A 23,386-nucleotide genomic window follows, 5' to 3' on the forward strand; every position below is an offset into this window, starting at 1 on the left:
GTATGCATGAAACAGCATTTCACCCCCCCTTTAAGCTCATCCAGAGTGTTGGGTCTTGCGTCTCTCACCTTTCTCTTCACAATATCCCACAGATTCTCTCTATGGGGTTCAGGTCAGGAGAGTTGGCAGGCCAGTTGAGCACAGTAATATCATGGTCAGTAAACCGTTTACCAGTGGTTTTGGCACTGTGAGCAGGTGCCAGGTCGTGCTGAAAAACCAAATCTTCATCTCCATAAAGCTTTTCAGCAGATGGAAGCATGAAGTGCTCCAAAATCTCCTGATAGCAAGCTGCATTGACCCTGCCCTTGATAAAACACAGTGGACCAACACCAGTAGCTGACATGGCACCCCAGACCATCACTGACTGTGGGTACTTGACACTGGACTTCAGGCGTTTTGGCATTTCCTTCTCCCCAGTCTTCCTCCAGACTCTGGCACCTTGATTTCCGAATGACATGCAAAATTTGCTTTCATCTGAAAAAAAGTACTTTGGACCACTGAGCAACAGTCCAGTGCTGCTTTTCTGTAGCCCAAAGTGTCTTGACCTGGGTAATGCGGCACCTGTAGCCCATTTCCTGCACACGCCTGTGTACGGTGGCTCTGGATGTTTCTACTCCAGACTCAGTCCACTGCTTCCGCGGGTCCCCCAAGGTCTGGAATCGGTCCTTCTCCACAATCTTCTTCAGGGTCCGGTCACCTCTTCTCGTTGTGCAGCGTTTTTTGCCACACTTTTTCCTTCCCACAGACTTCCCACTGAGGTGCCTTGATACAGCACTGATACAGCACTGTGGGAAACGCCTATTCGTTCAGAAATTTCTTTCTGTGTCTTACCCTCTCGCTTGAGGGTGTCAATGATGGCCTTCTGGACAGCAGTCGGGTCGGCAGTCTTACCCATGATTGCGGTTTTGAGTAATGAACCAGGCTGGGAGTTTTTAAAAGCCTCAGGAATCTTTTGCAGGTGTTTAGAGTTAATTAGTGGATTCAGATGATTAGGTTAATCGCTCGTTTAGAGAACCTTTTCATGATATGCTAATTTTTGGAGATAGGAATTTTGGGTTTTCATGAGCTGTATGCCAAAATCATCAGTATTAAAACAATAAAAGACCTGAAATATTTATGTTGGTGTGCAATGAATCCAAAATATATGAAAGTTGTTAGTTGTTGTGCACTTTGATCTTTAAAACTTTGCAGACCTTTTGCAATCCCAAACAGCCATAATTACACACTAGCGCTGAACGATATTCTGTTTTAACATCGACATCGCGATGTGCACGCGGCGATAGTCACATCGCCGGAACATGCGATGTGCAGGGTAGTAGTATTTTTATACGGTCTATGGCAGTAGCCCATGGTTTATTAAGGAAGCACACAGTAAACACGAGTTTGTTGCTGCAGTGACATGCACGTTCCTCATGCCGGCACAGTGATTGGTTCGCTGTGCCGCTGCTTACCGCTCACGGCCAAACATTCACTGCTAAAATGCGCGACGAAGAGGATCCGAAGAGGGGAAAAAAAAGGTTCGTACCAGAAATCATCTTTTTGAGACTATTTTGGCTACATAAAGGAGGATGTTGAACAAAAAGAGGCACTTTGCATGGATCCGTCTTGTGGCCACAAAACAAGAAAATACCACCAATTTGTCTGATCACTTAAAACGGCACCACAAAGATCTTTACGACGAATACAAAACAGGGCTCGACATTAACGCTTGTCCAGGACGTGGGTGTTTTGAAGGGACAAGTGAAAGAGAATTTTACTTGACTGACGGACAAGAGCCTGATTAAAACAAAAAATAACTAGCGAATCACCAAAATGCAAGAATGTTTGTGCATTTATTTAGTGTAAGTGGCGATCGATTGTGGATAATATATAATGAACTGATTATAATAAGGTCGCACTGTTCACGCTCGTGATAAAGTTTCAATTATTTTATTTTCAGATATCTTTTAATGTAGGTTCAAATTCAAATTAGATGGGGAAAAACATTTTTAGAACATAGTTTTATAACCTCCTGGAATAGATAGTAATGGTGTAGCTCTTTTAGATAGGAGTGTCGTTCAACCGCAGCTTTCAACAATTCAGTTCCCTGAAGCGTTGCTCTGCTTTCCATATGCTTTCTGTGTCTCCACACATGTAGACAAATGGCTGTCTTTCTCTCTCTCTCTCTCTCTCCAAGTGCATTCATTTCTGAAGCCTTTGGTGTCCAAATTTTGTGTTGTGTTTGAATGATGATTCGGAGGTCTTTGATTGCCCGGAGGGTGCAGACTCTTTGTGTTCAGTGTACGATGCATTCGCTCTGTTTGTCAGTTGCTCGGTACATTATCTTTTTCATAAGGGACTCAGTCATGCATAAACACTCAAACCAGTGGACTGAAAGTGTCTCTCCTGCCTCAGAATTTTGTTAGTGACATCAGTGTGCTGAGTTTGTGATTTGGCTGTATTAAAGTTAGAAGTCAGGGTTGATTTATTATCCGGGTTTGGGCTGGACATAATGTGGAGTGGTATGGATCCTCATCCACTGATGGCTGGCGGTAGAGGAGGCCGTTATTATCCTGTGGTTTCACCTCCTGATCCTCGTCTCATGTTTTCTTCTCAGGATCTCCATAGACGATATGAGGGAGCTCCAGAGTCTGCCAAAACTAAGGCCCTACAGACTGTCATCGAGATGAAGGCAAGTGTGTGTGTGTATGTGTAATGTATGCACATGTGCGTCTTTGTTGTGAGTAAATCTCAAACTTTAGTGCTGTTTCTAAGGCAGATAATAATTGTCGTAGTAATAATATTATAAAAACCTATTTCTATTCCTTAAACTGTCTTGTTGTGTCAGTTATTTTACAGTACTTTTCAATAATTTGGGGTCTTAAACATTTTTATTCAACAAGGGCACTTAAAAAGTGACAGTAAAGACATTTTATAATGTCATAATAAATGTGACTATAAATAAATGCCGTTCTTTTGAGCTTTCTATTAATCCTGAAAAAAATGCTTAATCATTTCCACAAAAATATTAAGCAGCTCAGCAAATCAGTACAATAGAATGATTCTAAAGGATCATGTGACCCTGAAGTAATGATGCTGAAAATTCAGCTATGCAATCACAACTAAATGACATATTACAATAGAGGAAGCTCAAAACTGTTATTTTAAATGGACATAATATTTAACAATATTACGGTATTTCAGATCAAAGATGGGTAACACTTTAGTATGAAAAACGCATATCCACTATTAACTACGACTTCTGCCTCAATACACTTCTTATTTACTGCTTATTAATAGTTAGTAAGGTAGTTTTTGTAGCATTTAAGTTTAGGTATTGGGTAGGATTAAGAGACTTGTAATAAGGTCATGAAGGATAAGGCATTAATATGTACTTTATAAGTACTAATAAACACCTCGTATCCTAGTAATATGCATACTAATAAGCAACTAGTTAATAGTTAATAACTGAACCTTAAAATAAAGTGTTACCAATAAATGCATTTAAAAATCCTACTGCCTCTTTTTGCATTTGTCCGCTTTATAAGTAGACACATATTTGAAAAGTTTTACCTATAAAATTTAATTTTAATAGACTTTCATTGTTTTATTGCCGAGATTTGTAGAGATGCACAGTACCATATCAGTTATCAATTGTTTTTACAGCTGTTAAAACGTGTACTATTTTTCTACGTTATTTGAAAATGAATATTTGACTCCTCTATTTTTACATTTAACACCCACTTTAAATCTTTAAAAACGCGAATAATTTAATTAATTGTCTTTTTTTTTAAAGATGTTTTTAGGCTTATGAGGGAGTGTTTGGAAAACCTGTTGGAAAAAGGATCTTTATTGTTGCTTGTCTTAAGTGACTTACATTGTATATTAGATATCAGGATTGATTGATGTTTAAACCCTTCTGTACAAGCATCCAGCAGATCTATCTCCTTAGGTAGGACACTGAGAGTGTTGCACCTTGTCCTCATTCCTCCGCCTCAAACATCTCTCTGATCTCTGCAGGACTCTAAGATCAGTTCTCTGGAGCGCAGTCTGAGGGATCTGGAGGACGAGATACAGATGCTCAAGTCAAACGGCGCTCTCAGCACCGAGGAGAGAGAGGAGGAGATGAAACAGATGGAGGTCTACCGCAGTCACTCCAAGTTCATGAAGAATAAGGTAGAACCTGTGGCTCATGGGCATTACAACTGTTTTCTTACAGGTTGTGTTTGATCACAGATTTGGGTGGGTGTCAAATATTAGCAGCCATCTTGTGGTGCTGTTATATAATATGATACATAAGCATAACATTTTCTGATTTTTCATTTTATCGGTTCAAAGTTGTCTTGATAACATTGTCATTGTATTATTTTATTATCATTACTAACTTGACCAATTACAATGTTAATTTGTTGTTTTTTCCTTTTATCATCTTTATTTTTTAATTTTAATTCGTTTAATTATATGAATTATATATATTTACGTTCCTAAGGAAACTCTTTACCTTTTTAATGACATTTAATTGCAGCTAAATGGCTAAATCATAACCGCATGGCCTGTGTGGTGAATGCTGATTGGTTTAGTAATGCTGACGACATCACGTGAACGTGGGTGGTTTGATTGGCAGCAGGGCGTGCATGCGAGCTGGTGGATGGTGATTGGTGGTTGTTGCAGTAACGCCGCCCTCTCCTGACAGGTAGAGCAACTGAGGGACGAGCTGGCACAGAGCGAAGCGCAGGGCGAGGAGCTGAAAAAGCGGGCGGCTGAGCTGCAGCAAGAGGTCTCTGCCGTAAGACACCCAGAGAACCGGCTTAGCACACGCACCGCTCTGCTTTCCTCACCAGAGAGATCGTCCCGCTCATTCAGACTTCAGATAGGGTTCAGAAAATCCCTCTGACTGACCGACTGACCAGCCCTTTACTTTAGGGTGTTTTTTTTAACCTTCTTTCTTGCAAGAGAGTTAGTGTATTATCTCTGATCTACGGAAGCCCTGAAGGGTGCATTTTTACTTAATGTCATACATTATTTATGTTGCCTTCTCTGGTTAAAAGAGAAAGAAAAAAATCAGGGGGAAAAAACCCAATGGCCGAAGTTGTGTTGCATAGTGATAATATCTTGTATAGTGATGGTGCAAACTGCAGAAAAATTGGACAAAATGCATTTTTCCTACTAATTTGTTTTGTGGTTAGATACTGCAGATCTTTTTTCCTTTGCAGAATAATATATATATATAGTATACATTTTAGTTCCATTCTGTGGAATATATAAATATATATATGTGTGTGTAATTTTTTTTACATTTATTTTAGTTTAACTTTTTAGTTTAATTTATTTCAGTCGGCTGCCAAGTTAACATTTCTTTAATTGTCTTATAAAAGTTTTATTATTATTATTTATTATTAAGTAACATTTATACTTTTATTTCATTTACCAAAACATTTTCTAATAGTTTTAGTTTAAGTGCGTCCCATCTGATTAGTGGTCATTCACTATATGATTTTTATTTTGATTGACAACCTCTTTTTTTCCATACCGAATTCAACAGAATACGATATTCCTCTAACTAAAGAACTGGGAGGGGTGGTGAGAGGGACCGGTGGAAAAGGTCCAGGGCGGTGAAGGGAACTGTTAAAAAATATTAGCTTTCGAGTCTGGACTCCTTATCAGTGGCTGCCTGTGGTCATAACAGCAGGATCAGTGGGCGGCAGTGGTCCAGGCCGACGGGCAAAGTCCCAAGATTTCTCTGATCAGGAAAGCAGAGTCGCCCAGTGCTGTGCTGAGAGGTCGGATGCCACTCTAGACTCCCACGGTGCTTTTCACCCGTCTCTCTTTCTTTTCCTCTCTCTCTTGTTTATAGCTCTGGTTGGAGTAGAGCTGAGAGCACTAATGTCCATGAGGCTTCAGTCTGCATAACCGATATAGTCTCGCTATCACTCTGAATTTTCTCTCTCGCCATCTCCTGTGCCTCCACATGCCTTTTTTCACTAGGGTGACTGGCAGCCAGTAGAGTTGCAGCTTTAGGCCATGCTAACCTGCTATAGCTGCCCCAGTGCATGCTGGGAATGTGTCAAGACTGTGGCTGTTTGTCTTTTAAATTGCAGATGAACGCTTATTGTTTGTTTACTGTCTGTGTGTAAAAATGGATTTATATGTCTACTTATTTTGTGCATGTGTGTGTGTTTTGTGGATGATTTGTTTAATTCATAAAGTGCTTTCTTCACAGGAATTGCCATTTACTATAACCTGGTAGTGCTCTGTCTGCTTGAGACGTCTAATTCCATCAGTTTGCAAGTTTAAAATGTAAAATTCCTTTTTTCTCACATCAGACCTGAGACTACAGGTTTCATCATGCGTTTGCATCTGACCAAGGTGTTTTAGGGGAAATGTGACTCGCCAGAGCTTTGAGGTCTGGTTTGAAGGTGTTTTCTGGAGAGTTTTCCACACACATTCAGACTGACTGTTTGTCTTGCACAGATTGATCAGGTGAAGCAGGATCTCTCCCGAAAGGACACTGAACTCTTGGGGCTGCAGACTAAACTGGAGACGCTCACCAATCAGTTTTCTGACAGCAAACAGCACATCGATGTACTCAAAGAGTCTCTCACTGCCAAAGAACAGCGTGCTGCCATCCTGCAAACTGAGGTTAGAGTTACGTTATGGCAACGAACTGGCATGGTGTAGCATGGCTGGATAAAAGATATCACAAATATGGGAATTTCTTTAAAGGGGTAATAGATAAGTAAATTGTTCTACTAAACTGAATATCAAGAAAGAGCTTTTGTTGGAAAATAAGAGGAACTGAGATTTATAAAAAAAATTTTTTTACCCATTCGAAGAAGGGTATTCTACCCTTTTGCTTCCAAGATGATCAAAAGTCATTGCCACATTGACACAATATCTTGTGAAAACTAGACGCACCCTAGCGGCAGCAAATCTAATCTGACCGCGAGTGTCGTCTAGCAACTCTTAATACCCTTCTGAGCTGTAAACGGCAAACTCTTGACGGTCCAATCACATCGTATATAGAGTCGGTGGGCGGGGCTTAACATAATGACGCCAGAGTTGCGCTTGCGTGTTTCTAGATAACACAAAAACTGGCGAACGGCGGTCTTTCGAATCAGCTTTGACCGCGACTCTGGAAGACTTGGAATTAAGCTTTTCTCTGAGAAAAGAACAAAGAACGAGCTCTGCTTCACCTTCATTGCTCTGGTTGGTTGTAGCACTGGTAGCTCTTTCCTATCGCGTGCAGAGAGAGTTTGAAAGACAACCGTTTATCCCGCCCCTCGGATTGAGCCCTGTCAATGGTGAGTTTCCAGACCAAACATCTTGATGTGGGTCTGGCTTGTCAGGCTAACAATATCTAGTTATCCAGCTAAATAATTATATATCTTATCCTGGATAACTACTGTAATGGATATCAGGATTAGGGGATTTTAAATGTATGCTTTCCAGGCTTTTACGTACACCTTGGAAAAATAAATAAATAAAATTGATCTAAATAAAAGTTTTTAAAACTTATACAAAAAGAGTGAAAAGAAATTGAAGAACAATTCAAAGCATAATTCACAGAAACGGTGTTCTGTGCATCCAGTGTCACACATCAGATTAACTTTTTCCCCCCAAGTATCTATTAATGTTTAACTTTTAAATTTAAAACAAAATATCTTAGATTTTATAATAACTTTCAAATAAGTAATGCTAGTAAATCCCCCCCCCCCCCCTCTTTTTTGACTGACACCTCTCCTTTTCCTATGTTGAGAGAAAACAGGAGTAAGTGCAGAGGCAGTGTGCGCGCCGTGTAAATATGATTTATTGTAGATATAGACTAAATGTGAGCGTGCATTTACTCGTCTCACTTGCACAAATATATGTTCAGTAAATGTTAAATAACACATATACCATGGTCTGTCTGAATATTTATTCTGATTGGCTGAAAGGTGTGCAATAAAACCGTTTATTGCACAGGTATTTCCAAGTCATTTTAATCAATGTTCTATATTAATGCGCGGATTTCATTGACTCTACAGGCGTGATTTTGCATTTCCTTCAGCCTAAGGCTTATTCATTTAGCTTTTGGTGTGAAAAGGCCTTTACATTTGTCAAAAATATGTAAAAAAAAAAACCTTTTTTTGTTATTTAAAAAAACAAATAAGCCCAGGCCAGATAATAAATAGTAATGCATAAGTAATGTAATTTATTAATTTCCATAAAAAGTCATTAGCTACTTTTTAGGGAGTAACACAATATTGTAACACATTACTTTAAAAAGTAACTTCCCCCAACTCTGTGTACATCACAAAAAAGGCATAAAACATCTATACGATCAACAGACACACCAATTAATTTATTAGCAATACTAAATATACCATACTACTATAGATTTATAAAGTCATCACAAAACTGTGTGTGTGTATATGTATGTGATATTCTGAACAATGAAAAGTTTTTTTTAAATCTCCCTTAAGGTAATTTTGTTAAGGTCTTTACAGGCTGAGAATACATAATATTAACAAACCTTTTTATATATATATAAAAATATAAAAATTATTTTTCTTGTCTTTTTTGTTGGAAAAAGCATTGTATTTACTGCAGTTTTCCTGCCTGACCATCAGGGGACACTGTTGTATCAAACATGTCACTGGCTGTTGTGAAGTTGCTGGGGCATGAATGGCTTCTTTGTGTGTGCTTTTAATTCTGTAGTTAGTCTATCATCACACTTTGTATCATAATCCAGTGTTACCAGTGCCAGCATGTGATTCATGGAGTTTAGCTGACGGTTAATGTGCCCTGACTGGCCAAGTATCAGTGTGTTCCTGCACATTGTCATGAATTATAGTACTTTAATGTACATTAAACGTCAGTTCATGCATCTGTATGAATTTTGTGCCTGTGTGCATTTCAGGTCGACGCTCTACGTTTACGTCTGGAAGAGAAGGAGACCACACTTAATAAAAAGAGCAAGCAGATTCAGGAAATGTCCGAGGAGAAGGGAACGCTCAACGGAGAAATTCACGACCTCAAAGACATGCTTGACGTCAAGGAACGCAAGGTCAACGTGCTGCAGAAGAAGGTAAAGTCCGTGGCGTTTTACAATAAAACCGTTCCAAAATTGTAAAAAATTGAGTTTCGATGGTTTCCTGCTGCAAAATAAAACTCTTGTGTTCAACACAAAGATCCCACCTTTTCATGGATCCCAGCAGAACTATTGCGGTAGTGTATTCGTAAACATCGACGCGGCCTTCAACTGCATGTCATTTCCTCCTCCTGAACATAGATGGCACTGTCAGGCCACGTTTAATGAGTTCTGGCGAAATGCACGAAACCAGCCTCACCAAATATCCCTCTGTGTAAATTTATGATTTCTAAAAGTAGGGAAAAGTTGTGTTTGTGATGGCGACGGAGTCTCCTATTCTCAGAAATGACACACACAGGCCGTTAACCTCAGGCTAACAGCGGGCGCCAGGGTTTATATGTCTGTTCTGCATCTTTCATATCCATGCAACAGCTGTTTGCTTCTACCTCAAATGCACGTTGGATACACACAAAGCCGTAGCTTTCGCCGTTACCGCCGACATCGCTTTTCATCGGCAGCGTTTAGGGTGCAGCTTTGAACTTCATTCCACAATATACAAACTTTGACAGCAATCGGCACACAAGTCAAAGCTATCACTGACATGTTTCGAGCTTGTCGTGCCGTTCTCTTTGAGCCTGTCAGAGGATGTTTCCATGGTGACCCGACTGGCCGTGGCCAGTCCTCCCATGAGGCAATGCTTCGGCGGTCACATCCGACTATCAGTTTCAGTTCTTCTGTGCTGAGATCATAGGCTGTGCAAACAAGCCCCCCGTCCGCTGCCTCATTTATCTTGACTTAGGGATAGTCTGAGTGCACAAAACCCACAGTGAGCTCACCTTTATTGGGAAAACAGGAAGTTGTGCATCTCTCTAATGGACATTCCAGGGATAATGTTGCAAATCATGCTCCTAAGTTCGCTGTAACTTGTGTCATATGTTATTTTACGACTAAGTTTCCCCAAAAAGCACATGGATCATTTGCTATAAAGTAGAGCTGAAAGTATGTTTGCTTTAATGGCTAATAGCTGTACCCCTTTGAATTACATTCATAGTTTACAGGAAGTGTGGCCTTTGACTGATATTCGCTATCCCGAAAGACCTTTTAAGGTTGCAAATAGTTAAATGTAATTCAGACCTCAGGATATCGCTTTTAATGGCAAATGCTTGCTTTTTCAAGCTTCTTTCTTATTATTGTTATATTCATAATCCAATGTCCAATTTTGTGAATATTATAAGTAGTTTTTTGTGTGCTTCCATGTTTATTAAAGTAATGTTTGGTATAAAATAAGAGAGCTCTATTTACATCACTTATAAACAGGTTAGAGTCATAAAGTCATGCTTGTGTTTTAAAAAAAGCCCAGGTTTAATTTGAGAGCGTCTCAAATATGAAGATCTGACACTTTCTTATCATTGTCGGATATTTCTCGTAATCGTTTCTGGTTCTGTTTTTGGCTGTTTTCTTTCTCTTTTCGCCTCAACCGCTTTGCTTCTCTTCACAGTTTGAGTCTGAAAGCCTCTCAGAGTCATCGGGGGCACAATGAACTTCTTTTTTTGAAGCCAAGTGCTCTCCCAAGCCACAGAAAGAGAAACATTTAATTTCCATTATAGTGCCTGAGCTGTTCTGTATTGCCCTAGAGTTGTTCCTAATGGCCATAACACATTGAGACTGCTATGAAGGTATGCATGGGGCTGCTCAACAGGACACCATTCAATGCACAGGTCAAACAGGAGAAAACGAGAGGCTGTAGAGGAAGCAGCATTACATCCAGCTAGGAAAATCTAGCACATGCGTATCATTTCACATTTTTAGAAATCTGAAATGTGAAGCCAACATGTCTCGATCGGCCCCCCTGGTGGCTGGCTGCCGCATGGGTCATAAACCAGCCCTCGCCATGCAAACAAATGGGATGTGAGCCAAACTCTTGTTGGCAGAGGCTATTTACATTAACTCCGCCTACTGATGTCCGGTTGGGCCAGACAAAATTACAGAAGATGCTGGACACTTAACATTAGTAATAGTGTAGGGGTAAGGCATGTGGCAGAACATTTTGATTCAAATCGACCGAGTTCAAATCCGGCTTTTGTCGAACTTGATCTACTCCTTTTTCCTATCACAAATCAGATTGAAAAGGCCAATATATTATTTTAAATAAAAACTAAGAAAAAAAAAAACTAAAAGTGGAAATAAAGTATCTAATGTGTGTTTAACAATAAAGTGTTTATCGTTAGGGTAAGGTGGTATAAATAGCATCTAACTACTATTTAAGCTTAGCAAATTAGCCTTCTAAAAAGAATCCTAATACACTTCAAATAATGTAAAATAGGGTCATGATTAACTTCATGATTTACATCTGTGCTCACGATTGAGTCTGCGGGAGTGTGGGCGGTACCGTGATACCGCAGCTCACTACTTGAGCTCCAAATGATATAACGTCCAACAGCTATTTCTGGGATATTTTTAAAGGAGACACATGGGTCATCTTTTACACAGTCTATAGGACATATCATGGACAATATCATCACATTGCATAGTATATATAGTTTCTATATAGATTATATAGTTTGTAATGTTGACTAAACTTTTTCGGTTCACAAAGTTTGAAAAGTAGGTGATAGAACTAATCATGATTTTTCCATCACAACCATCCGCTCATTAACATAAGACTGCCTACATTTACATAAGAATGCATATTTATGACCTGCCCTGATGAATGATGTGTGCAATGTGTTAGCCAATCATAGCAGAGCTCATTTGCATGAGTTCTAAATTGAGATTAAGTATCAAAAACAGCCTGTTTATTTCCAAATGTTAGTGAGAGTAGAAAATATGTAAAAAATAAAACAATTGTCGGTTTTGATGTTCAAAATCTTTACTATCATCACAAGCAGACTTTAGGGGAAAATAAAATGCTAAAAAGTGTAGAATATGTCCCATAAAAAGCTACACTGTTTAGTTTTTTTTCAAACAACACACAACGGCGTTACATTTGCGCGTATGAAATGAGCTTTCCTAGACTGTGTGTGTGTGTCTGTGTATATAAGCGAGTAAATTAATAGATACACAATGTCCTGTGATGTGTATGCATTAGTTCTCAGAGGAGGCCTTGCCTGGGCTCGTTTCTTTTTTCTCGCACTCTCCTTTAATGTCTGAACATAATTTTTTCTCCCTCTCGAAGCTGTTTGGCTTTGTAATTGTTTTCCCAGCGGCTCCGGTTCAAGTGCGGAGCTCTCTGCCTTCTTAGTGGCACCGTTTGCCTGCGCGGATGTGAGCGAGTGCATGCTGAACGGAGCAAAACACCTCTTCCAGCAGCAGCCGCCGCACTTTTCTTTCTTTGTTTATATTCAGTGTTTTGTGCTTAAATGAACACTTACCCTTTAACAGCCTGGAAAATAACGATAATTTAATTTGCAACTGTCAGATAAGGTGGCAGACAGATCCGCAGTGGAAGCGGCCGAACTAAATATTGAAAACAGCGGTTTGGACGGGAATTCTTTCGCAAGTTCACGGCAGGACAGGCTGCAGAAAATAACATTTGTTAATGCGATGAGGGCGGAATACAAGACACAGTTCAGCAAAACTCGCTCAAGTATGTAAACTCGAGTCGAACGTCTTGATGAAGAGCAGCTCTCTTTGGCATGAGTGGGTCGTCAGAGACACTTTGTCTTGTGGATGAACACGGGCAGAGCTAGGGGTGGGCTTCTGGGATTTTTCTGACCATAAAGTTTCCACGTCTGGAGATTTTTATCATTATTAATTCCATTTAGAATTGCAATAAGGCTTTAGACTATCGGCTTGTTGAAACAAAATGTTTACAGCGCATATATCCTCTTCTGCAGACGAAGAGACTAAACCTGTTTGTTGACTTTGTGGTCAGACTTTCGCTCCATTCGGATGTAATAAACACCCAATATTCAGCGTTGCTCAAGGAATTTGTTGGCAGCCTTTGAAACACAATCCAGGACACTGAGGTTCTTGCAAAACTCTTTTATTAAGAAACATGAAACATGTCATGAGCCTCATGAACTTTAGCAAATCCAGCAACTATATTTCTCTTAGAAGAAACATTCAACGCGCAAACTTTTGAACAAACTAGACACCTCGATGACATAAAACTGTCATCAAAGTACAGTGTGCATTGGACTGCACTACCGTTCAAGAGATTCTTTTTTTTTTTTTTAAAGAAATAAAATACGTTTATTCAGTAAGAATGCATTAAGTTGATCAAAGTGACTGTTTTCAACATTGATGATCATTTGAGCTGCAGATTAGCATATTAGAAGGATTGCTGAAGGATCATGTGACACTGAAGACTCTGGAGTAATGGCTGCATATGTAAAATAAAAAACCCTTGTTGTAATATTTCACAATGTTAGTTTTTAATGTAGTCTTTCATTTTTCATCCTTTATTTATATAATTCATTCTAAAAGTATTTTTTTATTACCACAGTTATAATTCATTATAATAAATGTTCATATTTATTGTACACACCTTCATAAAGTATAATGCATGTAACACATGATTAACAATTAATTTAAGATGTAACAAGGAAAGGAATCTGCAAATATTATGACTCTGATGCATTATACATAAAGGTTTTAAGTAAAGTGTCAACATTAATTCAAAAACATTTCTACATTTCAACTTTTGCAAACCAAAGGAGGCATTTTTGTTTTATTTTTCAAGTCCATACAGCATTTTTCGATTGAATCATTTTTCGTTTTCACTCCAGTAATATCGAGAGTTTTTACTCCATTAACAATGACTCACCGCACAAGTAACATTTCAACAGTATGATCAAGTGTCTCATATTTCCAGTATTTCATCAAAGGATGTCATCAAAGGATGTCCCCGTGCACATTCACATTGACATTCACAGAGGGTTTGGTGTAAACCCTGAACATTCACTAACCCCTGAACCGCCCCGTGGATGAAGAACTTCCAATTTGCTACACTTTTATAGGCTGGTTCAGGACGCAGAACGCAGAACGTTTGTGTGCACCCCCCCACACACCACCAAGTTTTTTAGACGGCTAAGGGGTTGAAGAAGGCTAACAGGCTTAGCACCAAAAGGAAAGCCTCTTAAACAGAGCGTGTCAGGCCTGAGTTGTGATCTTCTTGCTGAGAAAGAGCCTCTTACATTGTTTGTTACTATCCTTCGAGAGAGAGGGAGAGAGAGGGAGAGAGAGGTAGAGAGAGGGAGAGCGAAAGATAGAGAGAGCACATGCTAATAAGTGCCTTGTGTTAAAATAATGATAAAGCCCACATCAAAAGGGCGAGAGTCTTAAGCCCCTAACGGTCTGATAGAGAGCGAGAGAAAGATCCTCTCTGCTTTCGACTTAATTGGGGGAAAGAAGTTCTACAGAAGTCTCTAATTAATCGCCACATCCTCCTCCCCCCTCCTTTCGCTCACCCTGTTTCTCAGACTTTTCAATTTCAAAGTACTTGAAACATGTTTGTTTTACACATTATAAAAATGCAAATAAAACAATTTACAATTAAATTAAAATTTGAATGGTAATACTGTACTTGCTGAAATTTGATACAGTATATTTTATTGCAATTGCAGGCCCCTTATTTGTTATTTAGATTTTTATAATATTATGTGTAATTTAATTAATTGATATTGTACACAAATATAAATAAAGATTATACACTATTGTTTAAATCGTCTCAGTAAGATTTTAAAAAATGTTTTAATAGATGTCTCTCATGCTCACCAAGGCATTTATTTGATGCACGTATATTTACAAACACATACAATTTTAAAGTTTTAATTTTCTATTTTAATATATTTTAAAATGTGATTTATTCCTGATTCAAAGCTGAATTGTCAGCAGCATTACTCCAGTCTTGAGTGTTGCATGATCCTTCAGAAAATATTCTATGTTTTTTTTTTATATATTTTGCCTTATTATTATTATTATTAATATTTTTATTTTATTTTATTTTTGTGGAAACAGTGAGATTTTTTTCTCCAAGATTTCATAGAACGTTCAAAAGAATAGCATTTATCTGAAATATAAATATTTTGTAACATTATAAATGTCTTCACTTCCATTTTGGATCAATTACATGTTTCTTTCTGAAATAAAGGTATTAATTTCTGACAAACAAACAAACAAACAAATGAATACAATCTTACTGTCCAGAAACAGAAACTTTAATTGCAGTTGTTTATGCCTACTAAAAAAACAAATCAGGTAACAGTAATTGCTATAAATTTAATAATTATTGTAAATAATAATTTTTGTGAATGGCTTTAACTGTGATATTTGTAGCAGTAGTGCTGCTATAAAGGAAAGCTTACATGCTTACAGTGTACTAGCAATGAAACTCTTTCAGATGAATTACTGTGCGTCTTGAAATTCATGCCCTTTAAAGAGCTTCAGCTACAACTGGTAAAGCTCTGACCACCTTGAACTTTTGCATAATTCCAAATATATGTGTCCGTTGCAATTTACTATATAAAGCTAATGAGACGCAGTTACACACTGTAATTTTCCTCCTGCTGTCACTTTGTATCAAAGCAGTGCAACTGAAGTCATGTGATCCACAACTAGTCGGCACAGACCTGACATGTCGACTACTGCCAGAACTAATGGACTAGTTCAGTGCCACCCCTAACATATGGTGATCAAAGCTGGAATATGAATTTTGACAATTTTGAAAAATTAAGGAAAATCTATTTCTGTGTGTGGGAGTTTGCAGACACAAAGACTGGCGTCATGCCACTTACCTGTCAGGTCTCACCCACTCAGGTGCCAAACTCCTGACACACATTTGCATTACTGAGCAGCGTGTGTGTTCGACACCACCCATTCCTTTTCAAAAAACGTCTCATACATGACATTCACGTGTTATGTTGCAAAATAGATCCTGACAGTTTGATCAAGACCCCAAAGCAAATTGGCTACTTATTTTTTTTTTTAAATAAATAAATGAAGAGTTTGAGTTTAAATTATTTTGATTCGAGCAAAAAGTGGTATATGAGATCTCTAGGAAATTATGAAAAGGTTCATTTACACTGAAAATTTTTTTTGGTGTTGGATTTGCTTTGAAACTTTTTTTTTTTTTTTAATTGCTATTAAAGAGTTCATGACATTTAAAAGAGATTGTTGTTTGTATCATTAAAACATAGATTAAAACATCCTCCTCATTATAAACAAAGCACTTATTTGATCAAGCTCCAATAATGGCTAGTTTTGATAAGGCCAGATTCGTGACATGACAGAGGCAAATACATTTGCATATGCTCGCCTCCTGAACAAGACATCAACGAATAGTCATACATTATCGCACCATAGGCCACGCCCACTGGTGTTCAGTCACATAATGGCTGACATTTGCTTACACTAGATGTGAGCGTTGTGTCAAAAGCAAATTGAACCCGTTATAATCACTGATGCTGTCGACACTGGATACAGTATATGGAAGCGTGTTCAGTGTCTGACATATTCCACAACCTTGAGTCTTCTGACAACATAAAAAATGAAGAGTGAATGAACCTTCGCTTTGACGTGTCCAGTTTAAACTGTTTGTTTGCAAAGGATTAGGGTGCAACGGGGCTAAAGGCACCCCTTAAGAAAAAAAATTGCTTTTCACTATTTCCCTAGTGTATGATTGCCGAAAAACTATATATATATGTATTGAACATTTATAGAGCAACAGATTTTGTGTGAAAATAAATCATTACATCAATAAATAAGTGCTTTTATTTTGTATACAATTTGTATTAAAATCTAAGGTGACAAGGTGGGCTTTTTACCCCGAACATGGGGCAAAACCAGCATGGGGCAAAAGTATAAATACTTTAGCTAAATTAATGTTTTTAACAATGTCTAAGTTAATAATTGTTTAAATAATCACTATATCAAAGTTTGCACTATTTTCTGTTAATTTTGATTGATAAAAGAGATCCCATAATACTTTAATAAAGATTTACAGTAGTAACATTAAATCATATTTTATTACATGAAATGACTATCATATTTTCTAAATTTCATTATTAATATGGGGATTAGTTCAGCACTCATATATGTTTGTTCGGAGCATTTTGCTTTGTAAACAATGCACGGTTTTAATGGAGAGTTCTGCAAATAAACGTTTGTTAAAAAACGACGAAGCGGACTGTACTGGACAGCAGCTGCATCACAAACCGTAAGCAATTGATTTCATAAGTCTTTGTCTGTAAATGACGGTTTTAGATGGATGATGTTTTCAAAACACTTACTCACTTAAATAGCGAGTGGACATTGATACTAGGCCTGTCACGATAACAAATTTTGCTGGACGATAAATTGGCCAAGAAATGATTGCGATAAACGATAATATTATCGTTCTGAGACCATTTTCATCTAAAATAATGATAATGGCATAAAAATGCAGGTACACCTTTTCAAAGATCAATAAACTTTAATTTCTAAAGACTATTTAACACTAAAAATGGAAAACATTTTAAATAACCACACTAAATGAACAAAACAACCAAAAACAATAAAAGCATGGACTCTTATCTGTTTAAAAAAATGCATTTAAATAAGTACCAAAAACAATAAATAAAATGAATGAAAACTGCAACGGATGATTGTGTTTTAGGTGCATATTAGGGGCGGCACGGTTCACAAAACCTACGGTTCGGTTCGTATAACGGTTTTAGGGTCACGGTTTTCCGTTCTGTATGGTTCTTGTTGTTTTTTTTCTTTTAATCCAGAAATGTACTTCAGCATATGATATATTAATTATCCACAATTTAAGATATAGTATTAAATTTTTTTTTTATATCATAGCCTAATCATGCACAAACTGAACTTGACAATCTCTGAGGAAAGTGATATTTTGATACAGCAAAAGAGAAGAAATTGATGACATGCTTTTCATTTATTTGGCGAAAAAAGGAGAATGTGTATTGCGATCTCTACAGGAACTTATGTGCCTTTTTAGCACACAAAGATTGAAGTGAAGAATTAACTTGCGTTTATCAAACTTCAGTGTAGCTTTAAGCCTCGTTTCTACACGACGCGTCCGCTCGAGCGCGAGGGTGTGAGCGGCAAAAATGACCTTGACGCGGAGTGCGCGAGACCCCATTTCGCTTGCCGTTGTGCACGTCAAATTTCGTAACTTTACGTGTGGCTCCACAACCGAAGAGCCACGAGTTCCAGATGAATTTGCTGGCCGAGAATGATGTCTCATCACACTGCACCCGGTCTGGACGAAGCGCGCGCAGTCAACGAGAGAGACGAGGAAAACAAAAAAGCATGCAAATGGCAATTATCGCGGCCGGGAAAAAAATTTGAGCTACAGGCCTAATTGATACTGTTTCCTTTGCAAGGATGTTAGCCAATCATAAAAGTGCCTGTTTACTGACAAACCTTAGACGAGCTGCCCAGACACATAGTCAGAATAAAGATGGAAAATTATTGTGGAAAATTCATTCTGAAATTAATTATTAAACTATATTGTTCCTCTGTGTATGGACTCTGCTATTCTTTCAAATGTAGAAATATTTTAGTACAATATCTTTATAGTTATTGTCCGTGGTGTGAATGGCCTTTGCAGTGTATACAGAAATATTTGATCTCAGAACGGCATGTTTGATCAATCGGAATCAAGTATTCCGCGAGAAATATATTGCAACCACTTTCCCTTACATTGCCGCTTGCTAATACCCATCTGCTGAAAGTCTTCAGAAAAAATCTCCCCTCCCGTTGCTCCACTCTGTGGGTTTGACATGTTGTTTTGTTCGGCTTGCACATTGCATACAATTCTGATGCAACCCACTGTAAACGCTCAAATCTTTTCACTCTGTGCGCGCGCGTGTGTGTGTGCCCGCGCATGTTGTCTTGTTGTGTGTCGTGTGCCTCTCTGTCTGTTTCCAGAGCTCACACCACACTGACAAGCAGCAGATCACTAAGTGAAACAAAACACTCTTTAATAATTCAGAAACCCCCCCCATCCCTCTCTCTCGCTCCCTCTCTCTCACAAACACACACACATACACACAAATCCCTTTAAGTCTCCATGCGTTTGGATCTCTGTGACAAGAGGCTGCTCTTATTGTCTTGTCTGTTATTCGCTCACACATGAAACCATAAACGAGGCAGAGACGTGTGTGTGTGTGAGTGTGTCCATCTACACTACATACAGACCGCTCTTCTCTCAGTTTTAGTTAGCAGGTCATCCAATTCCGGATTAAACCTGCTCCCAAAATCCCAACATGGACTTTCTCTCCTTTAATAGGCTCCTATTTGAACGTAATCATCATTTGGCCTGACATGGATCCCTCCTAATCTAGTTCTGCATGTCTGTGAGGAAGATGAAGGCATTTTTCCTCCATTAGCCTGAGACAGGATTGCAGTTTTCTACTCAATGCACTGATTGTTTTCCAAAATATAATTGCAGTTATCATATGACTCTGCACATGCATAATATGAGCGCTATGAAATATTCATGAGCGTTTGGTGTGCGCAGACCAAAGCTGTACGGGATAACCCAAGACTGGGTAATGTGGCAGAGGAGCTAATCAGAGTTTGGTACACAACAGGGCGACCAAAGACAGTATCAAAGTGAAGAGAAGTGTATGTGATGGGTTCAGACGTTTGAAAGTGTGTGTCATCGGACAGGTGGTGCTGTCAGGTGTGTGTTTGATTAATGAGGGGCTGAAGATGTTTAATCATGCGTATTGGACATGCATTTACACACTACTCCCGTTGTGTCTTCCACAAAAAAAAAAATCTGCCACAATTCCACGTAACTTTACAAATCAACACCACCTATTTTTTTTCCCGCTCAGCTTTTCGCTTAAAACTAGCTGAGACTAACCTCGACATCTTTTTTTTAACCAGGGCAAATTCATTATAGGGTTTCTTCTCACTTTTCCCTCTGCCTACATTTGTTATCTTTGTAATCGCTTTTGCCAAAACATTCAGCCTTTTAATTAAATTCATAAGTCGACAACGCTTTATCTCTCTCAGTGGTCTGGTTTGAAAAACCAGATTACGCTGCTCTCACAGCTTTCTTCTCTCACTCCTTTCTGGGAACTGAATAAGAAATGGTTCTGCTTCTTCTATCGTTATGGCCTTAAAGACTTGAAATAGTATGAAAACAAACTATAAAGGGGGAAAGATGTGAGAGATGGGGTCCAAAGAAAGATTTTTGGTAATTTTTCTTTGTTTACAGTAATGTTAGTTACAAAAGTGATTTATTAAAAACAATAATCTCACATTGAGTAGTAATATATTGCATACAGTCTGCATTATGCACTTGTAATTAGATTATATTATATTTTTAAATACTTATTATCAGACTACAGTTACTTTTTTAATGATTACATGATTACATGCATATTCATAAATCATTCCTCTCTACTACTACTTTTTTATCTTTTAAATCATATACTGCTTGTATGCATTCGGAAGGTCTTCAGGTTTGTGGATTTGCGCACACATACCAGCCACTGAAAACCTTAACATCCCTCAACATTGCATATCTAATCATCTGGTGGACACATTAATTATTATTGAAACGTATAACTCAATGAGTCATTTAATCATGTTCAATTACATATGGAAGGCTTTTGCCTTTTAAATGCATTAAAATATGCAAATTCACGCCGTTTCATATTGACATGCTATGCAGGGATTTCACTTTTTTGTCAGCTGAATCTCTTTCACATAATATATATACAGGTCCTTCTCAAAAAATTTGCATATTGTGATAAAGTTCATTATTTTCTATAATGTAATGATAAAAAATTAACTTTCATATATTTTAGATTCATTGCACACCAACTGAAATATTTCAGGTCTTTTATTGTTTTAATACTGATGATTTTGGCATACAGCTCATGAAAACCCAAAATTCTCAAATCTAAAAAAATTAGCATATTTCATCCGACCAATAAAAGAAAAGTGTTTTTAATACAAAAAAAGTCAACCTTCAAATAATTATGTTCAGTTATGCACTCAATACTTGATGGGGAATCCTTTTGCAGAAATGACTGCTTCAATGCGGCGTGGCATGGAGGCGATCAGCCTGTGGCACTGCTGAGGTGTTATGGAGGCCCAGGATGCTTCGATAGCGGCCTTAAGCTCATCCAGAGTGTTGGGTCTTGCGTCTCTCAACTTTCTCTTCACAATATCCCACAGATTCTCTCTATGGGGTTCAGGTCAGGAGAGTTGGCAGGCCAGTTGAGCACAGTAATACCATGGTCAGTAAACCGTTTAGCAGTGGTTTTGGCACTGTGAGCAGGTGTCAGGTCGTGCTGAAAAACCAAATCTTCATCTCCATAAAGCTTTTCAGCAGATGGAAGCATGAAGTGCTCCAAAATCTCCTGATAGCTAGCTGCATTGACCCTGCCCTTGATAAAACACAGTGGACCAACACCAGCAGCTGACATGGCACCCCAGACCATCACTGACTGTGGGTACTTGACACTGGACTTCAGGCGTTTTGGCATTTCCTTCTCCCCAGTCTTCCTCCAGACTCTGGCACCTTGATTTCCGAATGATATGCAAAATTTGCTTTCATCCGAAAAAAAGTATTTTGCACCACTGAGCAACAGTCCAGTGCTGCTTCTCTGTAGCCCAAAGTGTCTTGACCTGGGGAATGCGGCACCTGTAGCCCATTTCCTGCACACGCCTGTGCACGGTGGCTCTGGATGTTTCTACTCCAGACTCAGTCCACTGCTTCCGCGGGTCCCCCAAGGTCTGGAATCGGTCCTTCTCCACAATCTTCCTCAGGGTCCGGTCACCTCTTCTCGTTGTGCAGCGTTTTTTGCCACACTTTTTCCTTCCCACAGACTTCCCACTGAGGTGCCTTGATACAGCACTCTGGGAACAGCCTATTCGTTCAGAAATTTCTTTCTGTGTCTTACCCTCTCACTTGAGGGTGTCAATGATGGCCTTCTGGACAGCAGTCGGGTCGGCAGTCTTACCCATGATTGCGGTTTTGAGTAATGAACCAGGCTGGGAGTTTTTAAAAGCCTCAGGAATCTTTTGCAGGTGTTTAGAGTTAATTAGTTGATTCAGATGATTAGGTTAATCGCTCGTTTAGAGAACCTTTTCATGATATGCTAATTTATTTAGATAGGAATTTTGGGTTTTCATGAGCTGTATGCTAAAATCATCAGTATTAAAACAATAAAAGACCTGAAATATTTCAGTTGGTGTGCAATGAATCTAAAATATATGAAAGTTTAATTTGTATCATTACATTATGGAAAATAATGAACTTTATCACAATATGTAAATTATTTTAAGAAAGACCTGTACTTGAACTATGCTCTGAGATAGTTCTCAAGTTAATAAGTTAGGCCAATAATAAAATTAAGTCAATAATTAATAAATAAAAAATAGTTTACAGTTCCCTGATGTGTCACATGACAAAAATGTAAATCTTTTTTTAATAGCTTTTACTTTAAAATAATTTTTAATTCAAATTTGTATGATTTAATTACTTAATAAATTTTCATTAAACTCATAAACCCCGGTCTGGGAAACCCTGACACAATGTAATATTTAATGTGATAAATGACAGCCACCGCTAGCGGGACGCCTTCCGCTCTTTTTTTCGTATCATATATTATAGTAATTATCATAAATTTAGGTATCAATCGAAAGCTTACTAACTCAAAATTCCTTCTGTGAAAACCGTTTTCAAATCAGATGTTGTGTTATCATGGAAGCGGTACACTAAATCCTCCCCTAGTGGGTTGTCATGTTTCATATTACTACAATTTCTTTAACTACTTTATTATCAAAATCTTTTCATTTTTTGACAAAACGCATATCATCGGAAAGGTCTGAGTCTCACGGTTCCATATCTGGTGAATGTTTTGATAGAAGTGATATTTGGACAGAGATTTAGTACTATGTTACAGGAAAATGCCTAAAAAAAATCAATGGAATGTGAATGATAGCTGTTTTTAGCCGTGTCTTCTTTAAAACAAAGCCAAACTTAGGTCAATATTCCAAAGCATTCTTGAAATACAGCAATTTATGTTTGGATACTGTATTTTTATGTCTATTCTCAAAAAAGCTGGTGTGTGTGTGTGTGTGTGTGGGTGGGTGGGTGGGTGGGGGGTGGGGGGTTAAATGTGTAATGTAATGCATTACGTTAATAACTACAATTTTTGTCAAGTAATTTGCAATCAGTAACTGACTAAAATGTGCAAGTAATATTCCCAGCACTTTGTGTTCGTTACTAGTTATTGAAATAACAATCTTTTTAAAATAATATTAGAATTGTATTATATATTAGATTTATTAGATTATTTATGATATATTTGAATGTCAATACATTTTTGATATATTGTAAATACATAGATTTTATTTTGTGAC

The 23,386-nt window shown here is 38.0% G+C and overlaps 1 protein-coding gene across 10 annotated transcripts in view; it reads left to right on the forward strand.

The window, feature by feature from the left end:
• erc1b (ELKS/RAB6-interacting/CAST family member 1b) overlaps positions 1-23,386 on the forward strand; it is a 225,045-nt gene that overhangs the window by 42,643 nt on the left and 159,016 nt on the right. For 6 of the 10 annotated variants that reach the window (XM_067428496.1, XM_067428498.1, XM_067428488.1 and 3 more), the window contains exons 4-8: positions 2,597-2,671; positions 4,000-4,155; positions 4,673-4,756; positions 6,451-6,618; positions 8,879-9,046. In XM_067428496.1, the coding sequence (XP_067284597.1) occupies positions 2,597-2,671; positions 4,000-4,155; positions 4,673-4,756; positions 6,451-6,618; positions 8,879-9,046 (651 nt within the window). The remainder of the gene's footprint in view (positions 1-2,596; positions 2,672-3,999; positions 4,156-4,672; positions 4,757-6,450; positions 6,619-8,878; positions 9,047-23,386) is intronic. The other 4 variants (XM_067428497.1, XM_067428493.1, XM_067428494.1 and 1 more) reach the window with 1 other exon arrangement.

This window comes from Pseudorasbora parva, chromosome 20, assembly GCF_024679245.1.
Source record: "Pseudorasbora parva isolate DD20220531a chromosome 20, ASM2467924v1, whole genome shotgun sequence".
NCBI classification, from domain to species: Eukaryota; Metazoa; Chordata; class Actinopteri; order Cypriniformes; family Gobionidae; genus Pseudorasbora; species Pseudorasbora parva.